Raw genomic sequence first — 24,952 nt, 5'->3', positions numbered from 1 at the left:
TAAAATCTTATTTTCTGTCAAAGCAATAACGTTTACTGTGTAATAAAGGTGCACTTTAGGACAGGGGTTCCAAGACAAAGATACCTAAGGTTTAGGAAGCCCAAGAGTGACTTGGGTCACTCATGGGCTAAACTAACAAGTAAAAAGAGCAGCTCGTATAGACGGAATCCTCATCACCTCCACCCCACCAGCATGGCCACCTCCACCCCTATTTCTTGGGTAAAACCCTTCACACCTATTTTTCCACTTTACCTGAACAACATCCTTGCAACACCGGTCAGGAGTAGCTAGTTTTGTTCTAGTTTTGTCTAGGGTAGGACTGGGCAGTGGTGGGGGAAAGGTGCAGGCTGCCCACCTACTGGCAAGCCCAGTGGGATGGATAGAGTGGGGCGAGGCCCAGAAGAGGAAAGTGGTCTCCTCATATGATTAAAAGAAGAGAAACATGGTAGCAAAGAGGTACAAACTGAGCAAAAAGGGCAAAACATCTCATTGGTTTATAAACCACAAAGAAAAGCAGAGCTGGGAGTGACTCAGCAGCTGTGGGTGAAGCAGGGTGAGTGCCCTGGGGCAGGACACTGCAGCTGCCAGCTGATGAAGGGACAGAGCCCTAAATAGCAGAGGGACCCAGCAAGCCGCATGGCGGTGCCTTGCTGGGGGTGCTGCAGAAAAACCCAGGAGCACAGCCTCCACCCTCATCAGGCTGAGCCTGGGCTCGGACAGGACTTGTAGGAGGGGCAGGGTGTATGGTGGCTGGAAGCACCACTTTGGCGTCAGCACTGCCACTTCTGGGACCCTGGGCAGCTCACCCAGCTCTCTGTGCCGTGGTGTCATCTGCAAAATGGGGGTGATGGTAAGAGAACTGTCTTGCAGGGTCACCGTGAGGTTGAACTCAGGTGAACACTCTTATCATGACTGGTTTGGGCTGAAAACCCTAGTTTAAAGAAAGGTACGCCCCTTGCCCAGAGCTGGGAGACAATCACTGAAAGCTTACTGTGAGCCAGGCACTGCTCTGAACATTTCACATGTGTTTATTTAATGCCTACCACTGCCCCCAAGGATCACGCGATTACTCATTGTAGAGATGAGAGCCCGGAGAGGTAGGGTGACTTATCTTGTCCAAGGTCAGTAAGGGCTGGAACCCTGTTCCAGGCGTTGACCTTGAATCACTGCACAAACCACTGCTTTCAGGCCTGGTTTCTGCACACACCACCAGAGTCCCCTGGAGTCCCTGGGCCTGGCGCTTTGTAGGTTCCCAGTGGAAGACTGGACGCTCCTACCTTCTAACAAACAGCAAAACATCCCTAAAACTGGTCTCTGGTTTTTCACGAAACAGGATGCATTTCTATGCCCACCACGAAAGGCTATCCAGGTAGCATCAAGGGAAGCACTGGACATACTCAGAGAAAGGTCTTTCATGAAAAGGCAATTTCAGTTCATTCGAGAAGCCACATGAAATGCTCGGCCATTCTGGTGGGAATAAAGGAGCTGTGTCGCTTGTATCTGATCCATGACAAGATAATGCAGGGACACACTTTTCTCAGCAGGACAAATGTGGGCTAAAGTGCACACCCAATGAATATTTGGGATGGAGAGATGTTGAGATGCTGACATCACCTGTGTATTTACACTGTCTGATGTCATCTTCCCATTTAAAATGATTAAAAAGAATTTGCACTGTGTAAAGAGCAAAGGCAATAATTTTAAGTGATGAAGGACTTATTTATCAGAGAACAGAATAAAGACTGAAACAGGAGGCAGCACTCTCATTAATAGAAAGATAAAACACAAGCTGGTATCAGGGAAGAGGTCATGCGAATACAACTGACACGGATGCAAGATAGATGGAGGGAAGGCCTCATTCATTACAAACCAAGTAAAATAAATCTTCATCTTCAGGTGAGAAGTTGATGCTGCCACCTTCCCCAGGCCCATTGAGAGGGGCAATCTTTCACTCACAGCGCTAGAGTCACTATTAGATACCAAGACATTTTCCCAGGCCCATAATGGTTTGCAATCTCCTCCAGGCTCTGCCCCAGGTTCCTCTACCTTTGTGGGCATCCCCAGCTGCTGGGCACAGTGTGCCACCGTGAAACTTGGTGGACTGCTTAGGGGCCAGCCACTCTTTTTGGCCCCATTGTCCAACCAAGCCACACCTTTGAGCTGTGACAACATGCATAGACATAGTTCATTTGGCCGACTTGTGTGAGTGAAAAAGCTACTTTGGTCTTGTTTGGCCCACTTGACACTTTCCTCCCCTTCATCCCTGATCTCGGACCCATCCTGTGCACCTAAACAGTTGTTAAACTGAGTGGCAATCCTTCCTTTCTTTTCTCTTGGGCCCCTTTCTCCAAGACCTCCCTCTTCCCCCGTGCTTACTCAGAAGCGACTTAGGGGAAGAAAATGAAAACAGACTTTGCAGACAGAGAGTCAGGGTTCAAATCTGGCCTCCCTTCTTTTTGGCTGTGTGACCCAGGAAAAGTTACCTAATTTCTCTGGACCTCGGAGTCCTGTTCTGTAGGGCAAAGACAATGACCTCCCAGGGCTTCTATGAGACAGGGCCACCAACGTAAGTGCTTGCTCAGGCATTGTATGGGGTTGGCAGTGATTTGAATGTTATCTCACATTATGTTAACTTTCCCAGTGTTTTAGATTCCATCCTTTTCCTCTTTCTAATCTACTCTGAACACGGCTGCCAGAGCAGTCTTCCTGAAGCTTGACTGATAATCAGCATCTTAGACACAGTCACCACCATTTTTATTTGAATGACTACGGGGGCCACTGCAGATGGAAAGCTGACCGCAGGCATGAGAAGGAACCATCGACCCAGGTGGTCTCATAAGAGGACACAGCCTGAGGCTCCATGGTTTGGACATCATTGTAATTCCCTGGGTCCATTCCTCCACCAGAATACAAGCTCCTTGAAGGTCAAGGATGGTATCTCGGTATTCCTTGCATCTATTTATCCAACAAATAATTTCTCAGCACCTGGTCTAGGCCCTGTGTTAGAGCAGCAACAAAACAGGCCCTTCTAACTGCTCAGATGCTTAAAGAATATTTGCTGAATTCATTGACATTAACTAAAGTATACTGTCCAAGAGGGCGGACGCTCAATAATAACATTTCATGTTCTCAAAGTATAGATTCCCCGTGGGGATGTATGCTGGTTGAATCTGAATTTTTCTGTTTCCAACGCTATTTTGGCCTCAACATTTGGGAAATATACATTCCAGCTTGTACTTGCAAGATGCCTGTGACATCTTGGCATTTGAATTTGCTGTTGAGAATATGCAGCATGTACTATGGATTTCTGAAGCTGATCTGAATACAAACAAATAAAACAATTTGGTTGGCACTGAAATGTGATGTCAGGTGACAAAGCAAGGTACAGGTTACAAATGGGCCAATTAAGGACTGGCACTCTCTTCTAGTGTCTAAGTTGAGAAAACAGACCATTCATTGAAGATAATCCTAAATTTAAAATCTTATGGTTTTAATTAGTGTTCTCCTTTTTAAAATATGATTTTATCTGTTTGTAAGATGGGTTGGATTGTGTCCCCACCACCCCCAAATTCACCTGTTGGAGTCCTAACCCCCAGGCCCTCAGAATGTGACCTTATTTGGAAATAGGATCTTTACAGAAGTAATCGAGTTACAGAGAGGTTATTAGAGTGGGTCGTAATCCAACATGAATGACATCATTATAAAAAGGTGAATTTGGACACAGAGACACAGACAGAGGGATGACAAGGGCAGAAGATGACCATCTACAAGCCAAGGAAAGAGGTTTGGGACAGATCCTTCCTTCACGGCCCTCAGAAGGAACCAATCCTGCTGGCCCTTGACACCTTGATTTTGGACTTCCATCCTCCAGAGATAATAGGTGTCTGTTGTCTAAGCCCTGTCTGTGGTACTTTGTTATAGCAACCCTAGGACACTCATACACCTGGGATTAGGCAAGAATGCTTTCTGCTGAAGTTAAAATCTTAATTTATAACCCGACCCCTTTTTTTATTTTCCACTTAGGCAAATTATCCAGTGACACTTAAAGCTGAAATATGTTCCACTGAAGGGATTTCTCACCAATACATATTTATCTTTCAAAATAGCCACTGACAAAAGGTAGCTCTGCAAGAGCAGAATCAGCAGCAGTGTCTCACCTGGGTTTGCAAGGCGGCTACTCGTCGGTCCAAGAATCTGATAAGGATCTAGAGAAAACGAAAAGAGTCAACTCGCAAAGATACAGTCCTGACTCGGCATATGCTGTACCTGCGTCATGCTGGCCCACTTGTGTTTCCAGGTGTCAGAGATGAAAATGTCCCCCACACCAAAATCACTAGCGCCACTTTCTGTATTAGACGTCACATGAGATCTCCGAGAAGTTTCTTGCTAAAGGCCTCCTCGTTGGTGGCCGAGCTCAGAGGTGGCCTGGGATTCCCGACACCCAGCCCTGTGCTCTCTCCACACCAGGACAAAAGTAGGACAAATGTGTGTGAAGTCCCCAGGGGGCCCCAGTGCCATGTTGGCGGTAATGCTCAGTGCACTTTCCATATTTATTGTATAGATTTTGGAAAAGTTGTAACAAAATTTCAAGTCACCCTAATTGGGTAGGCTGATAATTCGGTCCCCATTTTATATACGAAGCCACCATAAAGAAGACAAAGCAACAGTCATTTCATTTAGAAAATAACACATTTTAGAAATATGCTGCTAAAGCCATTTCTTCTCTAATGGCCACTGAGGTGTTCCCTGAGACATACCTAACTGAGGACGCTGGTCTTCAGTTTTGGGCACTGTGGCAGGAGATGGCTGAGCAGCTGAAAATCCAAAGGTAAAAGAGACAATGAGCTAAAACATATTTGGCCACTAGTCTTTGATGCTGTGTCTCATCTTGGCTAGTAACGTAGTCTTAACCAAACGTCAACATTGCAGCAAAAACAAGAACACTTTAAATTATTTTTAAAATGTATTTGTACCCCCATTTTCCCAAAACTAAAAAAAAAAAAAAAAAAAGAGAGAGAGAGAGAATTTGCTATGGCTTACAAAACAAATGAAAAGGAATCACAGTCTAAAATGAGTAAGGGGACACTACCAGGGAAATAAAATACAGCAAGGGATCCTTATAAAGATGGTCAAGGTTAGGAAATCACCCAGTATCTAATCTGTACTCAAATATTCCATGAGACATGCACTTGTGCATGTTGAAATACATTACGTCAGTCATTTCTTTTTGTTACGGAAGTGGGTATAACCCAATAGAGAAAGATCAGCTGTGCTTTGTCACCAATGGGACAAATACTTTACATGTTGAACAAGCATAGATTAGCTACAGAAATTATCATTTACTCCATCAACTGTTATCCACTGTCTTGTGACATGCAGATGCAAGGCAGGGGGAGCCAACACTGTACCTTTCGACTGGGGGGTGGGGTGGCCATGACCGGTCCAGGCTGATCTCCTGGGTGGTTCATAAGGTAAATCTGTAAAGACAAATAAATTGACTAAAAGATCAATAATGTAATTTTTATAATAGACATTTTACGTTTTAGGTTTTGTCTTTATTAGACTATATATCCAGTAACCCAAATAAAATTTCAACTTGTATTCCACTAGACTTGGGTTTTATTTACAAATTACAATTTTGTATATTTTATTGATCTAAAATTTTCCCCATTAACCTGAAAACTCTCATTGACAGATTCTCCCAGAGCTTGCTGCCTCTTCCAATTTCCTATAACCGTAAGTCATGACCATACTGAAAGTGTTTTACAATCTAATTTGTCCTATATCCAACTGGGACTGACCTATATCCATCTCTTTATTATCCTCATGACACATCCAACACAGAGCCCACAACTTTGAGGAATCAACCAATTCTTGCTTGAGGTCTGCCCCTCCACCCACCAAATGACATTCATGGTTCTTTTTCTTTTTCTTCCTTGGAAACAAGCACTGCCTTTTCGCCCTCTTATTTGTCAGCTGCCTCTCTCAACCCCTCCTTGCTTTCCCTTTAAAATCTCATCCATTTATGTTAAATCAGTCTTAAACTGTCTACTTTTCCTATGCAAATGTCTACTATGTCTTCTTCTATAAATGAATTTAGAATTTCTCTAAAATAAGTTGCATGAAATAAATTGCAAGACTGAAACAGTGATGCCTCCACAACATGCTAGCAATGACCATAAGAGCTTGAGTATATGCCAATAATTTCTTTTTATTTATAATGTTCTATCACTTATCCCATAAATCTTTACTATACACTTTGCATATGCAAATTTAATAACTACGTCTTCATCCTCAGTGCGAGTTCTATTAATGATTATGAAGCCTCTAAGTCATTTTAAATTTCTTTCAGAAAGATATTCCAGAAACATTTTATGCATGCTTGAACTGGGCATACACACAGCTAGGTCTACCTGCAGTCTTATTATGGAACCATTTCAAAACTATGTCTTTTTGGATTGAATGTTCAAGTCAGTGTTCAATGCCATGTGTCATTCTGGGCCAACTGAAAGCCACAGACAGATACTTCAACAGGTATTCTGCTGCCAGACACCTGGAGACGGCTACAAAATCACACTTGGAGAGCAGGGCAATATAATCCGTTTTAAGCTTCTCTTTAAACAGATCATTTAACCTTATTTAAAATTGGCAAATTGGTGGGTCAGTCTTCAAAAAGTTGGACTACGCTGCAAAAGATGTGTCTCTTCTTATTTTCACATCCCAGAGAGAATAGCAATGAAAGACAACGTGAAATTCAACACAGAACTGCCATAATTTATTTGGTCTGTTTGGCTATAAGCACCACGACGAGTGTGGTCGGTGAAACCCTACCCTGCAGAGCTTTGGTTGCATTAAATAATTTTTCTTTTTAAACTCTGCTGTTGCTCACCACTCCCTGTCAGCTGGCACTTTTGGGCTGGCAGTCTTTCCCACCCAGGTCCTCAAGTCTCTATTTGCTGGCATTGGGAGTTCAATGTGGGAATTCAATCAGCGGCCGCCATCAATTTACAATGAAATTTCAACTGAAGTTTCTGCGAGCACTCTGCATGTGGATTCTCACTCAGTTGCCTTTTGGTCTAAAACTGGTCAGCCAGAGATTCAAGGTGAGAATTGTCTCAGAACAAAAAATCTACTAGCGAGGTGATTGTTAACAGCAGCCAGCCTGATTCAGAAAAAGAGAGGCAGGTCAACAAGGGGCTGTTCACCAAATGAAAAAGCAAGATACACAGAAATATGTTCTAGCGCCTTGTTTCTCCAAGTGTGGTCCTCAGACAGCAGTACTGGCAGCACCTGGGGACTTGTCAGGAATTCAGACTCTCACTGCAGACCTACCAAGTCACAATCTGCATTTTTCACAAGACCCCAGGGGACCCGGGTGCACCTGACATTTGAGAAAGTCCTGTTCTACATAATTTTTCCATTGCTCTTTTCTAGGAATCTGTGTTCCTAATGATTTCAGAAATACTATCTGAGTGTATCGATACAAATAAATAAATGTGTGGGAAGAATTCTAGATCGAATGGTTTTCCCTGACATATAGGAATGCTAATGGAATTAACAGCAAGTGTCAGTAGGTTAGTTCGCTACTATTTTAATCATAAAAATGAATTGCTCATGAAATGTGACTGGAAAAAATTAAACACCACACTACTAATGGAAAAATATTTTGAAACTCTTTGCTCATAAAATCCTTCTTAGAGTGTATAACCATCCATGTCCCATCCTCTCTTGAACATAAGTCAGGACCTAAATAACACCAAGTCTGATTTTTAGCCAAGAATTTGAGATGTTTATGTGAACAATGACGAACATGTTCATAAACATATTGCCATGGAAGATAAGCGGGCTTTTGTTTTCGTTCATGAAATTCTGCTCCAGTGCTTCCTTATCAGCTGCCGATCACATGCTGTGGGCACCAAGCCCCCTCCTGTAGGATGTGACGTGGGAGGCGTTGAGCTCAGCCTTGCGGAGACGGGAGACAACGAACAGTGACCTCATCAGCAGCTACTCCACCTCACCACAGGGCCAGGGTAGTTCTACTCTTCGGCTGCTTGAAAAATGATTCCTCCCTGAACATTTGCTACTTGTCCCTTATTGATAGTAATCAGAGGACTCCTAATAAGGACATATTCCACATTCAATTTTTAGTGGCCATTTCAATACTACACTCTCCATTTCTCTTTAACCTTGATCTTCAAGGTAATTAACGCACACACTTGGCAGGAGCTCCTGTGTTGGGGAAGGCGGATTTCTGGCATTGATCCTGCTATTTTTCCTGTTAAGACCATGATTTAAAACTGAACTTTATAAAAACCATTTCACAGGCAACTTAGGGTTACATGGGAGTATCTCTATGCCAGGACCCAGGCCAGTAAACACGAAGTTACAAATAGGGAGTTTGACAGGTGTTGGCTCCTCCGTGTCAGCTCCTTTGTTTATTTCCTGGGGGCTCAGGTCGGTTCCTGATTCTGAATGGGTCTCCCCCACCCCACCAGTCTCCCTCCCTAGACATCAATGAATCAAGACAACATCCTTGCAGAGTTAAGTTCACCACATTTTACATTCTGCCTTCTCAAGCTTACTGAAGAACAGCCCTCTAGCCCCCTTGACGTTCACCTACCCACTTCATTTTTTTAAAGGGCCGAATTTGAATAATGTGAGAGTCACCCTCATTCTGCAGGATCCACGCCACATTTACAAACCAACTCTGGAGGTCCCTGGCTGGTCGGGATGGGGAAGGATGAGACTTGCCTGCACTCAAGGAACTCAGATGCTAATGGCAAAGACAGAAAGACCAAGAGCTATTGCCCAGAACAGACCTATAAACCCGCTGAATGAGAGGAAGTGTTAGAGTCAACCCAACACGGTTAAGTTGCTCGCTCTCATTTTCCCAGTCTTCTAAAATCCTCTACCAAAGACATGGAGATCTGGGGGCACATTGCAGTCCTTTGTCGCCTAGGTCTGCCGGTCTTTGTGGTTATATTACAGCTAAGGGGAGAGCAAAGACTGTATGTTTAGCCATTTGCTAAGACACAGGCTTTAGACAGTACCTCACTGAGGGGCAGCTGCACTGTCTCATGACTGGTGATGAGAGTGGCTCCAAGTGGCGAACGCCAAAGAAAGAATAGTTTAAGATTCCAAGAAACCCTTGAAGAACAGCAGCTGAAAAGTGAAAGTCAAGGCTGCACTTGCAGATTGAACTCTCCAGTCTCTTTTGATAACATCCTAGATGGGTATCATGATGCATGGGTTGCCATGGTGATATAGAAGAGGATGGGGTTATAGGAGTCCTCCTTGGCACACACTAGAGCTTACACATAAACCACTCCTAAGATGCCAGGCGGGATGGCACATCACAAGGTCAAAAACCAGCTTCTGTGAGTCAGACCTGTCTCTAGTTATGCCACTTGAGACCTCAAGGGGCCATGGCTCCCAGCATGTGTCAGTATAGGAGGAAGGTGCTTACGAGGACAATGGGGGAAGGGCTTCTGGTAGCAATAACTGACAACCCAAAAAACATGAGATACCATAGAAAAGGGGACCCTTGGATAAATGCACCACTTGGGGAGTTCAGCCACAAAAAGAGAAAAAGGTAGATGTTTGTGTGTGTGTGTTTGTGGGGGGGGAACAGCCCGGGGATGGGTTACTCAAAGTAGGAAGGAAAGTAAGGGAACACTAGGAAGCAGGGTGTAGCAGAATGACCCAGGTAGGTGGAAGGAGTCCTCTGTTTCCGTGGATGTGGGAGTAGAGAAATGGAGTGGACATGAAGATTATGACACAGCCAACCACAAGTGCAGGGGACATGAACTTGGGTCTCTACCCCAAAGGCTCAGGGACCTCTCCCAAAGAAAGAGTCAACAATCACCTCTCCTAAAAGCAGTCACGAGCCCACTGACCACAGGGACACAGATTCCCAGCGACTCCCTCCCACCCAATGACTCATGCAGCCATGGGAAGCAGCTTTGCAACACCCATGCTCCCTGAGCCATCCCAAAGATCTCCATTTGCACTATGACAGGCTGTCACACTCACAAGACCATTCCTTCCAGGTTGATCACTGCTCCACCCAATGTATATAAATAATTCTCTTCTCCAAGGTCAAATCCCTGAGTCTGGCTTACAGCAAGTAGTTCTTTAGCATGTTCAGTCTGGTTTAAATTCTTTACAGCTCAGATTCCAATATTTGTATCCTCTTTCATCATCACAGTAGCAATCATCAAAACAGGTAATTTTGACACAAATTGAGTCTCAGAAACACAGAGATGTAGAAGTATGATCTCCTCCAGGTCTCACTCAAATGAGGAACCCACGGAAGAACACTGTCAGAGTCACATGAGCTGCACTTGAGATTGCCACCCTTGCCTTTGCCTTGGCTGGCACACTGAGTGGCATCCCAGCCATCACCCTCCCAGCCACACTCCGCCCCATGCACCTGGATGAGCCACATATTCCAGTTCCATCATATCCTAACCTATGGAAAGAAAGTCGTTCCAGGATCCATTGTTCTATCCGTGTAGCCACAAGCAGCCAGCTGTCTGCTCTGACCAGGGGGCAGTACCAACTCACTCGGGCAAGGCTGTGTCTTTGGACACAGCTCCACACCATCTCCCAGTCCCTGGCTTTTGTAACATAGTCAGACGTTTATGTGAGAGCTTCCAACTAACTAACAAACCATGACTAAACATTTTACAGGTAGCTTTTATTTTAGATTATTTTTTTATGTAAGGATGGACATGTTTTTAAAACGCTCACAAAATCACTGTGATTTTCCTAGACTCCCTATGTGTTTCCCCAGGGTGCGTTCACTAGTGGTTAACTCAGAACTCTCTAGAGCTAGAGAAAAACGTGCATTTCTATCTTCCATTCTCAATATACATGGTGGGTTTCTGTAGGGCCAGTTTAGTTTATGCTGGACCCTGGGTCTTGACCAAGGTGAAATGGCCTGTGAAATCTCTCACATGCCCGGGCTAGTGAAGCACTCTGGCTAAGACAACGTGCCTGAGTTGCACCATGCTTCTCAGGAACAGGGCAGCAAACGTCTTCTCTGGGGTTAGAGAAGTCACTCTGGCAGTAATAGGGCACAACCAAGTGAGAACAGCGCTGAGAAGTGTCTTTACTCATGCGATGTAGCTCACAGGCCCCCAGTCTTTCTCACTGGAAAGAAACAGCAGCACCAAGTTTCATGCCTTGGACCAGTTCCAGCTGAGACTTGTGGAGCGTGGACATGTGTGGAGGTCAAAGGGCAGGAGGCTGGCTCTAAGGAGAAATGCATTCCAGATACATGTATGGATATGGGAAAACCATCCTGCCACCCTGCACCATTTCCTCAGTTGTGAGGCTGGCACAGTATCTAGCTTACGGGGTTGCTGTAAGTCTGGTGAGGGGTTAGGTGTATAAGGCATGCGGCCCCGTGTCAGAAATGCCCTTCCTCCTTCTCCACCTTCTCCACCGGGCTAACATCTGCTCCTCTTTGGATGTACCATCCTTCCTCTAGAGAACGTCCTTCCTCTATTCATGGCAGGGTGAGCTTCTCCCCCTGCCTGCTCCTATAGCCTCTGTAAAATCAGCACTTTTGGTTAAACATCCACGTGTCTCTGGCTCTACGTCGCTGCCCCGAAGGCTACATATTTATGGGTGTGAGTGTCTCTGGCTCTACTGAAATCACCAAAACTTTAGATTCAACCTCTATGTGGGCCTGGGAGCTTGTGCCCATTGTACCCTCTGCAGTGGGTACAGAGGGCACGCTCCATGGACATCTGAGGAATGCACAAGCCAGCTTTCTGAAATCAGGAGGCTTTCTGAAGTCTGGCTCAGCTTTCTAGTCCCAGTATCTAACATCGTGCTTGGCACTGGTAGACACTTGATAAACATTTATTTTTTGTGTGAATGACATGAAAATGAATTACCTATTTAAATTATCGGGACAGACATAAAGTAAGAGTTGGAGGTAGATATTATCTACTGCATGCTTCTGCTCTGAGCAACCGGGAAAGGGCTGCAAGTGCTATGGGGACCCCTCTTGCTTTCTGCCATTCCCCTGAGAAGGGTTAGATTACATGTAAGTCCTTCGATTAACTCAAAAGAGGACAGATTCCTGATTGCCGGCATCCGGGATGCCACCTTTGCCCATCTGACTTTCAGAGCAGCTAGCTAAGGGGCTGGTCTGCTTTTAATTCTGCAGTTCAGGGACTGTGAGTGTGATCTTCCAGTGAAATGGTCTGACTGCCTTTAGGCCCCAAACCCACAGAGGCAGAATAAGGCTGTTTAGGACTTGCTTCGATCCAGGATCAGCTCTCTTGATCGTGTGACTTAGGTCACGGATCTCACGGGCCGTCCTGGGAACAGATCGCACAGGGGTGTTTTCGTACCTGGCCTAGTTGTAATTCTTTGCGTAGCTTCAGGATATACTGAAGTATTTGGGAAAATAAAAGCTGCACCCCCTGCAGACAAAAGGAAAGACAAAACAAGTGAAGGTCTTTTGTTGAGGCTGTCGGCCCATCTCAGCAACGGTGCCCAATCTACTTTGCCCCGTGACGACAGAGGGAAGCAACTTCCTCGAACCTGCCATACCAGATTCTGGAGGAATGGACAATACACGGGTCAGAAACAGATTCTGAAGACAGAGGCAGACATGAAACTCTAATGAACCCCGTTGGTTATAAGGTGTCCTGGGCTCTGATTTTCAAGCTTCTTGCTGAAGTCTATCTTTGTGCCCCCACTCCCACGCCCAGCAATCTCAGTTTATTAAAAAATTTCTATGGTGTGTGTTTTAATTTTGAAATTGCATGAAAAACCTGTAAAACATTTTACAGAGCCCTTGGAAAGTAGTACCAAAGAGTTATAATATTTTGCCAAAGAGTATATGGATCTTATTAAAAATTAATCCACTTCTCTATTCAAATGGCTGTTTTCCCTTTCTCTCTCTCTCAATTAATGATCATGTTAGTAGAAAAATTTTCCCTTTTCGCAATTTAGTCCATTTGGAATTGGCTGTCCTGTTCTTCGATTGCTTCTATGTTTAACAATAACAAAAATAATGAAATCAGAGCTTTCTCGAAACTTTCGCTCACTGTTAACATTTTTTTTAATGACCGTGAAATTATCAGAAAACATGTGTCGCTCAAAGGTGTTTCCTAAGAGGGGGAAATTACTTTGTCTAAGCTATTTGTTATTTCTGGCCACAAGGTCATTAACAGACAAATGCATGTGGCTTACATTGAAAAAATATACTACGACTCAAAGTTGTTTTTCTTTTTTCTTTTTTTTTTTTTACTTTAGATTAAAAGCACAGTGTTCTGAAGACTGAGGACCAAGATCAACTAGGAATTTCATTGTAATAGTCAAACCTGGACTCACTCACACCATTCATTTTAAAATGCAATGGTAAGGGTTTGGAACATTGCTGTATTTCTACATGAGGGCCGACCATAAGTTGGCTTGCTTGCTTACAAGGGGGTAATCTATGGCTTGCCAGCACTTGATGGCTTTGTCCCTAGCCTGGGTAGTGACAGAGGGTCCCTGCAGGCTGAGAAGTAGGGAGAGCAGCCTGTCTCTGTCACGGAGGGAGGAAATGGACACCAACCACAAGCCAATTCCTCCGAAGAAAGCCCAGTCTCTACTCTCAGCCTCTGCTATGAGGGAAGGGGGACGTTAACCCGGATGAAGCGCTATGTTAAGACTCTAGGCTCAGGCAAAAAGTAAACAAACAAATCAAATGTGGAATCCATGGTTAGAGATGGAATAGCAGGTATTTGGTTAGTAACTCATTTCATACACTCGAAAATTGTAACGTCGTTTCCCTTTCAACAAAAGCTCACAAATAGTAACCGACATTCCCTCTGCAAATGTACAAAGTCTGGGGACAAAATTAAAGTCAGGGCAAGTCAAGTGGCCTAACACTTTACCAAAAAGGAAAACAATAAAACTCCTGCTGTCCTAGTCAACATTCCTTTAAAAAAAAAAAAAAGAAAAAAAAAAAAAAGAGAGAGCGAGAGAGAGAGAGAGAGAGAAAGAAAAGAAAAGGAGAATGCCAAAGGGCCCCTTTATATCAAACATGCTTTTAGTTTCTATGGTCAGCACAGCACAAATCTGGGGACGAATAGCCCCAGATTGCAATCCAGCAAATGTGAGCTGAGGCTGCAGCTAAAGGCTAATTCTGTACATCTGGTTAAAAGAAATCCTTCGATTGTCAAGCAGAAGGGAAGAGATGCAGAAACCAAAGGGCGCCCCCTGCCTTTAGGCGGTGGTACCTCAGCACAGAGCCTCCCGTGTATGAAGAAGCCCTCCCTGAAGGGCTCATCTCCGTGTTCCGCCTTCCTAATGGACGGACTGTCCCACGTCCCACCTTTAAAGCATGCAATCTGCGACAAGACCCTAAGCTTGTCCTGGGGAAAGGGGCAGGGCCAGCATTACCTGTGTTTCTAGCATGCATTAACCGCGGAGAGTTTTGTAAGGCTTTATCAACATCATCTGAAGTCAAATGTGGAAGAGGAGCTACAAAACAAAACAAACAGCAACATCAAAATGAAAAAAAAGAGAGGATTACCTTCCTTAAAGAGAGAAAGAGAGAGAGAGAGAGAGAGAGAGAGAGAGAGAGAGAGAGAAGAAAGAAGAAAGAAGAAAGAAAGAAAGACATCCCCCACGCCCACCCTATTACATGGTTACATGGGCCACTTGGAAACCTCCCCATGGCCCTGCTACTTGTTAGCATGTTAAAACCTAGATGGGGACCCATATTTAATTCAGGGGGTAAGTGGTTGGGATGCCAGGCAAAGCATTTACACCAGAGAGTTTCCACCTCCCCACTGTCGCACTATGTCTACTTTCTCCTTCTGACCATGCTTGACGTTTGAAAAATGAAAGCATGCAGCAGACTTTGTGGATTCATGCCTCTCATTGCCAGTGTGCCATTCCCATTCTGCCAGGTTAAGCTACATCTCACGAGACCAAGTGAAGATGTCCCTCATTTCGTGTTCGAGTGGGATGTGAAGGGGACTTGGTTTAACTTTAGGGAAGATGAACCCATACTCCCCACCCAGGGGGATCCTTTCCATAGTGTTTCTATTTCATTTGGGGCACCATGAAGACGAAATAATGTGTAACTAGATAAAGCTTCCTTTCCCTTTGACGTGTCATCTCTGTGGAGGGGACCCTGGAGGAGGCAGCTGAATGCTACGGTGACTTTTCGGCTTCTTGCAAAAGCGCTATTTCTCACCACATGTTCACCTAAGTCGTCACCTTCTAGGTGTCAAGTTTGCTCAGATCCTGAGTGGGAATTGGGTTAGGGCAGAAAGACGCTGTCGGCAAACTGGACTGAACCCTCCGCTGCTTAGGTTTACAAGAACGGTCACGCCAGGGAGCTGTGTCCGGAGTGGGGACCATCTTACTCTCTCTGAGGTAGTGGAGATGCGAGAGAAGGATGTCAGCGTTGTAGCTGGGGGTGAGCCTCTGAAAGTCGTCTTTGGTCATCTTGCATAGCTCCTTCCCGTCGATATTCTGGAACAGTAAGATGTCGACGTCTGGAAGGCCGTATTCTTTCACTGCCCACTCCAGCCACTGCCGGACATGGTCTGTACTCCATAGCGTAGGATCTGAAAGGGGATGGAAACATATCCGATCAACTCCTGAAGACAAATTTCTGGAACAGAATCAGACCCCGGGTGGGACTTCCCGCCAGCCACAGCTTTCCAGAGCAGCCCTCCGCTCTTCCAGAAGCACAGCCTCAAACCAGGCTCAGTGACAGGTCCAAGGCAAAGGCTTGGGGGAAAGACAGAAACACCGAGTGACTCACACACGTACCATTGTCTTTAAAATGAATTGTCCTGGAAGTTTAGGATTCTTCACCCCACCAACCCCTCTGTTGCTCAGATACACGTAGCCTAAAGTTTCCTATAGGGATGGGAGGGTATTCATTTTTCCCCACATTTATTTTCACTTTAATGTGTTCACTTAAAAATGAATACAAATAAATGGAAACTCCTTAGAAAACTACTGGTAGTATCTTTATATGAAATTAGGAGTTAGCAACACATATCAGGAAGATGCTAATTATAGGTTGCAAATAAAGACAAAGTATTTATACAAAATACTGAAAAACACTGACCACAGAATTGGAGAGAAAGTATAGGTAAGCCAAAAACCCTCCCACCTCCTATGAGCTAGTATTTCTAGGAGAGAGCTGTCAGTTACAAGCTTTTCCGGCAGAGAACTTGGTTTTACAACTCCCACCTGCAGGAGCAGGGTGGCTGGGTGACTCACACTACAGCTGTGGCACACAAACGCCCACAGGATGCAGACAATGTCATCACGCTCTGTTGCCATGTATGGGAGGGGACCCCAGTAGAACCAGGAGGGCAGGGCCCTGATCCCCAACGGATACACAAGCCGGGACCACCCCGCACAAACAGCTTGGGGGGGAAGGGTGGGCATTTAGGGCAGCTGGGTCTCCTCGCTCCCGTCCCTGAGACACCTGGGCAGGGAGCGGGGGCCCAGAGTTGTAACCCCAGGGTCCCTCAACTTGCTGCAACCCCCTGAGGTTGCTTCTCCTTTCTGTGTGTGTCTTACACATAAAAGCCCCTTTCCCTCTAGTAACTACCATACTGTTGTCTGTGTCTGTGAGTTTGTTTGTTTATGTTTGCTGCTTTCTGTTTTATATTGCATGTATGAGTGAAATCATATGGTTCTTGTTTCGTATCTTTTTCAGTAGAAGGAAATTATTTCAAACCCAATAGAATGTACACCCATGCCATGCCCCTCCTGCCAACTCCAGAAGTAACCACTGAAGTTGATACATGCCTCACACCTGTACACATTTGCATACTTTCACCGTATCAACTATATATACAGTTTTGTGTTCTTAAAGTTAACATCAATGGTCTCTGATTTGCTTTGGACTCTCAGCACTGTGTTTTCAAGATGTATGCAAGTCAATCCACGTAGGTACCTTCAACCATCGAAGCAGCTCTCGGGCACCCCAGATGAATAGACCCAACCCCAACCTCTCATCAATGGACATCCTGTGTCCATTTCACAGAATGTGCACATGTCACAGAATCTGCATCGGTCCACGGCCTGGGCTCCAGGCCAGGACCCCGGGGAGATGGAGAAGCTACCGCTGCCACAGGGATCCTGATTTAATTCTGCTGGAAAGCAGCCTGAGCATCAGGGCTGTGCAAAGCTCACCAGGTAATTCTAAAGTGCAGCCAAGGTTCAGACCCTCCACGCTGGGCCGCAGGGCTCAGAGTGACGCTGGGCCCAGGGGCATCGACATGACCTGGGAACTAATGAGAGACGTGCCACCCCAGACCTGCAGTATCGGGGGCTGTACACTCACAAGCTCCTCAGATGACCCGTGTGCACACAAAGCTCGGGGACATGCTGGCTGGCCTGGGGTACCGCCCTAGATGTGGCATTGCTGGGACCCTGGGCACGTGCATTGTCAATTTTACCAGTAATACTGAATTTCAACCACTATTATCACCCTCACACCCTCAACCAGCAGTCAGTGCACAGAATCTGGAAACTAAGGAGGACTCTGGCTGTTGCAAACACAAGAACATCTACGAAAACTCAAACAGCAGTGTTGGCAGAAAGGTGTGCCTGCTCCTCTCTGATCCAAACACATGGAAACATTTTGTGAGTCTGGGAAAACTGAATGCATACAAGGAAGGTTGACTTTGTCCAACTCACTGAAGTTCAGATGGCTCTTGGCCATTGGGTCAGGATTCTCCTCTCAGGGAAAAAATGTTCAACGCTCCAGACTGTTTTCATAGGTCTTTTTTTCTACTTTTTCTCAGGGCATGTTGTGATTCCTCATGATACAGAAATGCATCGTATTGTGGTCTTTGGACCCTCAGTTCAAATCCGCCTCACCCTGGGTTGTGAGCAGAGAACACCACTCTGACGACCCCTCCTTTTCAGGCCTCTCCAGAGCACCTCCCGGAAACTCCACCACTAGACATGAGCCACACTTGGCTTGTTTTTATTTTTCTTTGTTTAGTTTTGCCTTTAACAACACAGGAGGGCTATTTTCTGGTGTAACTGCTGCCTAGAAATCAGTTCATTCTGGGAATGCATTTTCTTCTCTTAATGGTGGGACCAGATAGTCTACAGATGACACATAAGCAAGTTCCTGAAAATCACTGGGTTCCTGTTAACATGGTGAATTGACATCTGAGGAAGGCAGCAAACAAAAGAAGGCCAATCTCTATCGTCCCTTGGTGTGCCTGTTAATATCTTTCCCTTGCAAAGCCTTGGGTTGTCATGACTCATTCAATTTTCCTTTAAGGGAATTATGCTCGGGACCCCAGAGACCACTTCCTCGACGTGTGCTGTTCTCATCTCTGCAATTCCCACTTTGGTGAAACGGCCATTCTCCTGGATGCTGGCGTGAGTGTAAGTCACCACCACTTTTCCAGGGAACAATCGGCAATATATCTCAAACATCTTTTAAAAAAAGTATGTGCATCTTCTCTGAACTAAAATTTCCACTTCTAGAAATGTATCCTAAGGAAATACAAGAGGATGCAGGCAATGATTTATTTTCAAGGTTGTTCTTTGTAGTGTTGTTTATAATAACAATACACTGGAAACACCCTAAATGTCCAACAAAAAGAGAACCAGTTAAGTTGTGGTACATTTAAGAATGTTCCTGTGGTATTTAGAAATTAGAACTAATGCTGCTGAATACATATACGTAGATATAAAAAAATATTCAAAGTAGATTAAATTAAAAAGTGCAAAAACACTATTGCAGTATTAGTTATATTTTACAAAGAAATACAAATATATCTATGGAAAGAATTTTGGAAGGATATGCAATGAAATAGCAACTATCATTTCTGAGGAAAAGGCGATGGAAATTTCTTTTTCTTTTTCACTAACCTGTATCTTCTCTGTCTTTTTTATGGACAATAGACATAATACCTGGGTTAAAGTTATTTGTAAACAATTTTATTCTCCTCTATGTTTCAAAAGTCAAAGGAAGGTCTTACAAAGCATTTTATAAATGTGTTAAAGTGTTTAAATTACATTCTAGGATATACAATTTTAATCTCACTTTCTTAGTTTGTTAATGGGAGTTGCTTCATTTCAAAAGAATAAAATTACACAAAGTCAGGTTACTCTTGTATCCTTTCGGGATTTGATCTCCATACCTCTGCCCTGTAAGTTTATAAGCAAAGAATATTAAAAGTGACATAAGGCCACTTGATAGAGTGAATGAGGACACGCCTTTCCCACCTGTGCATGGGGCAGCATTGCTCTGGACGCCCTCTCCAGGTATTGTAATGAAAACAGCTTGCAGGGAATAAGCCAAACTCCTCAGCAAGGAGCACATGGCCCTAAGTTTGCTGGGCACCGCTGCCTTCCTAGGTGTCATTCCCAACCATGCTCACACCGCTTCGTCATACACCCACACACAACCAGCTGCCATCTCCTGAACGACAGCCCAGGCCTGGGCCCACACACCAGCCACTGCTGAGAGGACCAGCCCTTCTTGTACCTTCACCTACACTGACCACCTCCTTGGGGCGTCTGTCTTCAGTGGTCTTGAGTTGTAAGCATTTAGAATGAATCTCTGGGCAGGGACGTGATAACAACACTGGAGGCCCAGGTCCTGCCTCAACGACAATGAACTCCACCCCAGCTACCTGGGCCAGGCAGGGATGTGGCAGCTATAGATAGTCTTTTAGCGTTCAGGTCCGTGTGTTGGGTCCCAGCTCACCCTTCAACCCCACAGAGAGCCCAACAGAGTCTCTGGGTCACCTCCATGACCCCTGCTATGTAGCAAAGCTTTCTTGCTTCTGTCCCACCTTGCCATCACAGATGGGAGCTCACAAGGTCCCCCAAGATTCCACATGCCTCGCCTTGGCCCCTGACCCACAGCTATGCACGTGAAGGAGAAGGGAAGGAGAGCAGGGTGAGCCCCAGCCGAAGTGTCACCTTTGCCTCCATTCAGGTGTGGCAACCACTCCTTCTGTCTCCGGGTAGTGGTGCCAACTGGAACCTGTCACCTAACCTTGCCACTGAGCCTGGTTTTCCTCAATGTAGAGCATGCAAAGGACCTAAGGAATGACTCCAGTAGGATAAGGAATAAAATTAATTTAACTCAAGTAAGAGTTACTGAGTATTTACTGCATGGACAGGTATTGCAGAGATTCAGAGGCAGCCACGACAAAGAGAGATGCTGAGAATCCACAGAGCGTGACAGCTATGAACACAACCCACACCTCAGAATTAAATCTGTGTTACCCAAGCGGGACATGGAAGTACAGAGAAGCAGCAACTAAACATTCCAAACAGGAAAAAGGAGGAACAGTTGCACCAGAGGGGTCTGGTTAGAGGCTGCATTAATGAATAGGATTTTGATGGAAGCGGGGTGCAGAAGCCAAGAAGCCCTTCAGTTTGGGGAGCAGCCTGAGCCCCGCTTCATACCCACAGAGGCATGAAGTATCTTATGTGTTGACGGAGAGGTGAGAAATTCGCTGTGGCTGGATTGGGAGGGGGGGTTAAGCGGGCTCACAGCCACAGACACATGGGGATGCAGATAAAAGTTGGGGTCAGATCAAGGGGAGCCTGGAATGTATTGCTAAGAAGGCTGGACTTTATGATCTAGGAATTGAAGAGTCATTGAAACTGTCTGAGGAATCAAAGAATGTTTTCAATTACACCAAGCACCGCAAACTTGGTGATAAAATAAAAGGCTTTACTGGAAGCCAGAATCCCCATATTGGGGTCTGATTCAACCATTTACTAGATGTGAATGTTAACCTCTCTGGAATTCATTTGCTTTTTCAGAGGGTAATTAAGTGAAATGTTAGGGGAATAGAAAAGTAAATGAGATAATGTATGTGAAAGCACTTTGCCAATATAGCATATTGCAGAGAAATAACGCATTCACACACTGGATTCTGCATTGCACACTCGGCTAAAAAGAAATAAACAATCTATCATTGCAGGGGCAGCCTCTTCCTTTAAACCCAAGAGTATGAGTTGTCACTTTATTTGAAGGAGCTTTTGGAGGTGTTTCTGTCAGATGAATCATGAACCACTGAAGGTAAGTTGTTTTGTTTTCAGACCTCCAGTCCAGTTGTTTTGAAAACATCTGTGTCATTCCACATTTCACGGACATGGAAATGGCAAATCCCCACGGTACAGGATAACAGGGAAAAAGAAGTCATCTCTCTCTCTGAAGCCCCTTGTTTGTATCTTAGATTACAGGGTTAATATCCCAAAGTTTTATGAATGCTATTTCAGTAAATTGGAATATAAAAACTGAATAAAAGTAAAGCACTGTTTAATGTATTGTGGGGGTTGGGGGATGGGGGGAAGAGGGGTGAATTTTTTCACATTTCCCGGGAACTGGATTCTGACCTAGTAGAGTTCCACTGCAGCCAGAGAAATATTAAAGTAGACATTTAAGCTAGCTGAAGGACACTGCATTGGTGAAGACGTGCTGTACTACACCTGCATGAAAGAGAATATCCCACACAGGCAAACATCCTATTTCAGAGTCCCCACTAGAAGAATGAATTAACAGTCAGACTAAACCAGGGCCAAACTGGTGATAATATAAGCCCTAAGCGTCATTTTTCTTGAACAATATCACTGTAAAACACTGGCTTCCAGATAGAAAAATCAATCTTGGTAATGAAAACATCCCCCCCTTCCAAAAAACGAAACAAAACAATATAGCTCTCAGCCATTTCACAATCCTATGAGATCTTGGCAAGTGTGGCCCTGGGCAAGTCTGCCAATCGGCTGTCAGAGACACTCAGAAGCGCATAAAAAGAAGATTTAACATTTTGCCTCCTTGTAGGGACCGACTTTACATTTATGAAGCAGGCCCAATAGAGAGATCTGGCTTGAATTTGAACTTTACTCCACCAGAAACGGAAGTTTGATCAACTAAACAGGCTACACTCAAGGCTGTTTCTGAACCTCTTAATTTCCAAACTTATGGATGGTGTTATCATTCTGATAATTACTCATTTCTAATTTTATTGCGCTTTGGCCAGTGAATGAGGTCTCTATGACACTGATTTTATTTTATACTGGTTGTTTCTATTTTTTTGGTGTACTCTTGAGTGGTCAATTTTTGCAAATGCATCCTGAGTGTTAATAAAAACGTATTATCTCTAATTGTTGGGCACAGGTTTCTATAAATAACTATTGGATCAAAACTGGCAATGTATATATATAATTTTTATGTCATTGGTCCATCAATTACAGAAAGACAAATTGAAATCTCTCACTAAAGTGTATTTGTCTACTTTTCCTTACAGTTCTTTCTGTATTTTGAGGCTATGTTATTAGGTTTATACAAGTTTATCATTGTTTTTCATGAATGTAACCTTTTTTCATTATGTAATAACCCTCAATGATCTCCAGTAATGCTTCCTGCTTTCTATTTCCACTTTTGTCTGCTTTATTTTCATTAGAATTTGATTGTATATCTTATTCTAGCTGCTTGCTGTCATTCTGTCTTTGTGTTAGATGTTTTTATAAACAGTACATAACTGACTTTAAAGTATATTTTTAAAAATCGAGAAGGTAAAGGGGATCAAATATATAGTGATAGAAATAGAACTGACTCTGGGTAGTGAGCACACAATATGATACATAGATGATGGATTACAGAATTGTACACCTGAAATCTATGTAGCTTTACTAACGTCACCCCAATAAACTTTAAAAAAAATCAAATCTATTACTCTCAGTCTTTAATGGCAAGTTTGGTCTACTTACATTTATAGTTACTGATCTATCTGATTCTACCACATTATTTTGTGCTTTCTATGCACCTTGTTTTGTCTGTTCTTTATTTTTCCTTTCCAAATGTCTTATTGGGTCAATCTATTTTTCTTCATTCCTTTTTTTTTCCTTTCTCTACTGGTTTGGTTGTTTAAAATTCTAGTTCTATTTCTTTATTTGTTAATCTTTAAACAAAATCTAAATGTAATCATTGAATATATCCTTTCCCCAAAGAATGCAAGGAATTTAGAAACCCTGAATTCCAGTTGTCCATCCTTAATTTTACATGACTGTGTTGTCCAATGTACTTATCCCACCTTATTATTGTGCTCTCTGTTTAGGAGGCTGTGTTTGTCATTTTATAGTCATTTCTCTTTAACCTACCCTCATATTAACGAATTTCATTGCTCCCATTTCTTTCTTGTATCTCACTCCTTTTCTCTAGGATCCGTTGTTTATTAAATCTTTCATTATTTCCTGAACTGAAAGTAAGTTAGCAACAAACTCACCCTGTCTTTGAAAGAATCTTTATTTCACCCTCAAATTACCTAATAGATTAGAATGCCCTCTTAATAAACTTGTTTCCTTAGTATTACTCTGAAGTTTATTTTATTCATCTAAAGGCATTATTCTAAAGAACCCATTGCAGTAGTGTTTTCACGACAGTACTAAATGGGCCTGTGGCAGGAAAAAAAAAGAGGTTAAGAGACCAGAGGAAAGCTAGAATTTTGTCAGTGTCTCCCAGGTCACTGGAGATTTTCTTCTACTGCCCTCTCTGTTCTATTTTGTTGTTGAGAAACTTTTGTCCTTACAGTAGCCATTATTTGCAGATAGTCTGTCTTTTTTCTGTGGAGGCTTTAAAGTACTTCTTTGGTGTTCTGCAGTCTCATCAGAATGTGATCAGTGTGGACTGGACTGATTTTTATTTATCCTTCTTTTACTGGCGCTTTCTGTATTTGGAAATTGGCCTGTTCATCAATTTTGGAAAAGTCAGCTTTTAACTCTCCCAATATTTCATCCCTTCCATTCTCTTTATTTCCTCTTTTCTGGAACTTCTATTGATTCTAGATAGGACATAACCATGAGTCCTGCCCAACTCCTGGCCTCTTCTCGTATTTTCCATCTCTTTGTCACTGTCTGCCCTCAGAGAACAATCTCATCTACTTTCTTTTTCAAATCAATTGTTTAATCCATCAACTGCATTTCTGATACTTTTGGAACACATTTTAGGGTTTCTAGGAGTTCGTTTCTTCTTCAAAATTATCTGTTCTTTTCCATACTGTCTTGTTTCTTATTTCGGTTCCTTCTTTTTGTATTTATCATTTTGAATCTATTTATTTTATAGTCCCTATCCCATAATTCGATGATCTAATTTTCTTGAGGGTTTAATCATGTTGTCTGGTTTTGTTTGTTTGTTTGTTTGTTTTTTGCTGTATCTTGGTCTGGGTAGATTGTTTCTTCCCGTCTTTTGTAATTTGAGGTCGCAGAGTCAGCTTTAGGGGGTCTTTATCTGCAGGAATTCCGTAAAGCTTGGATTGAAGACATGTCTCTCCAGGAAGATTTTTGTATTACTTCTGCCAGTTATCCAAGGTTATCACATGCCACGACCACTTTTCAAGTTAATTTATCAGCCTGGGGGTTGCTGGAACACACAGTTGGATGCATGGGGTTTGGGTGAGAGAGAGACTCAGGTCCAACTCCCTGCTTTGTGCAAGCCCAAGACCTCTTCTCCTGCCCCTAATTGACCTGTAAAACCCAAATCTCTATGTGATGGACACTGGTACCCCCACCCCATCCATGCCACTGAATATGACCAGGTGCCAACGTGAGGATGGGCTGCTCTGTTCTCAGTTTCCTCCTTGTTTTTAGTATCTAAGGAATTCACTGATGTTGTTCCCAGTATGGCTATGCATTAAAAGGATGTTAGATTCTATGCAGGGTTTCCAGGTGCTTTGCAAAAGGTATGTCTTTAGTTACTTTGAAGTTCAATACTTTACTAGAACCAAGGGTCTTCTCTGCATATATAATGCCTATTTACTTTAAAACTGTTTCATTTTTAATGCAGCCATCAACCTAGGTCATATTATGCTCTACTTCATTTATTTATTAATTAGTCAATTGTCATGAAATTAATTGTATATGTGAATTATGCAATACCCTACAAAAGAGTCAAAAACTGTAAGAAAGTGTGCCCATTCTC

At 43.6% G+C, this 24,952-nt stretch overlaps 1 protein-coding gene across 8 annotated transcripts in view; it reads right to left on the bottom strand.

Moving 5' to 3' along the window:
* The window catches only part of ERG (ETS transcription factor ERG), a 250,674-nt gene that overhangs the window by 5,459 nt on the left and 220,263 nt on the right, over positions 1–24,952 (bottom strand). For 4 of the 8 annotated variants that reach the window (XM_074325300.1, XM_019730325.2, XM_019730323.2 and 1 more), the window contains 6 exons: positions 15,387–15,590; positions 14,413–14,493; positions 12,369–12,440; positions 5,409–5,477; positions 4,758–4,814; positions 4,158–4,205 (listed from right to left, as the gene is read on the bottom strand). In XM_074325300.1, coding sequence (XP_074181401.1) covers positions 4,158–4,205; positions 4,758–4,814; positions 5,409–5,477; positions 12,369–12,440; positions 14,413–14,493; positions 15,387–15,590 — 531 coding nt within the window. The remainder of the gene's footprint in view (positions 1–4,157; positions 4,206–4,757; positions 4,815–5,408; positions 5,478–12,368; positions 12,441–14,412; positions 14,494–15,386; positions 15,591–24,952) is intronic. The other 4 variants (XM_074325312.1, XM_019730326.2, XM_074325338.1 and 1 more) reach the window with 2 other exon arrangements.

Source organism: Rhinolophus sinicus, linkage group LG01, assembly GCF_036562045.2.
Source record: "Rhinolophus sinicus isolate RSC01 linkage group LG01, ASM3656204v1, whole genome shotgun sequence".
Classification (NCBI taxonomy): Eukaryota; Metazoa; Chordata; class Mammalia; order Chiroptera; family Rhinolophidae; genus Rhinolophus; species Rhinolophus sinicus.
Note: the sequence above shows the minus strand (reverse complement) of the source record. Positions and strands in the feature narration are given on the sequence as shown.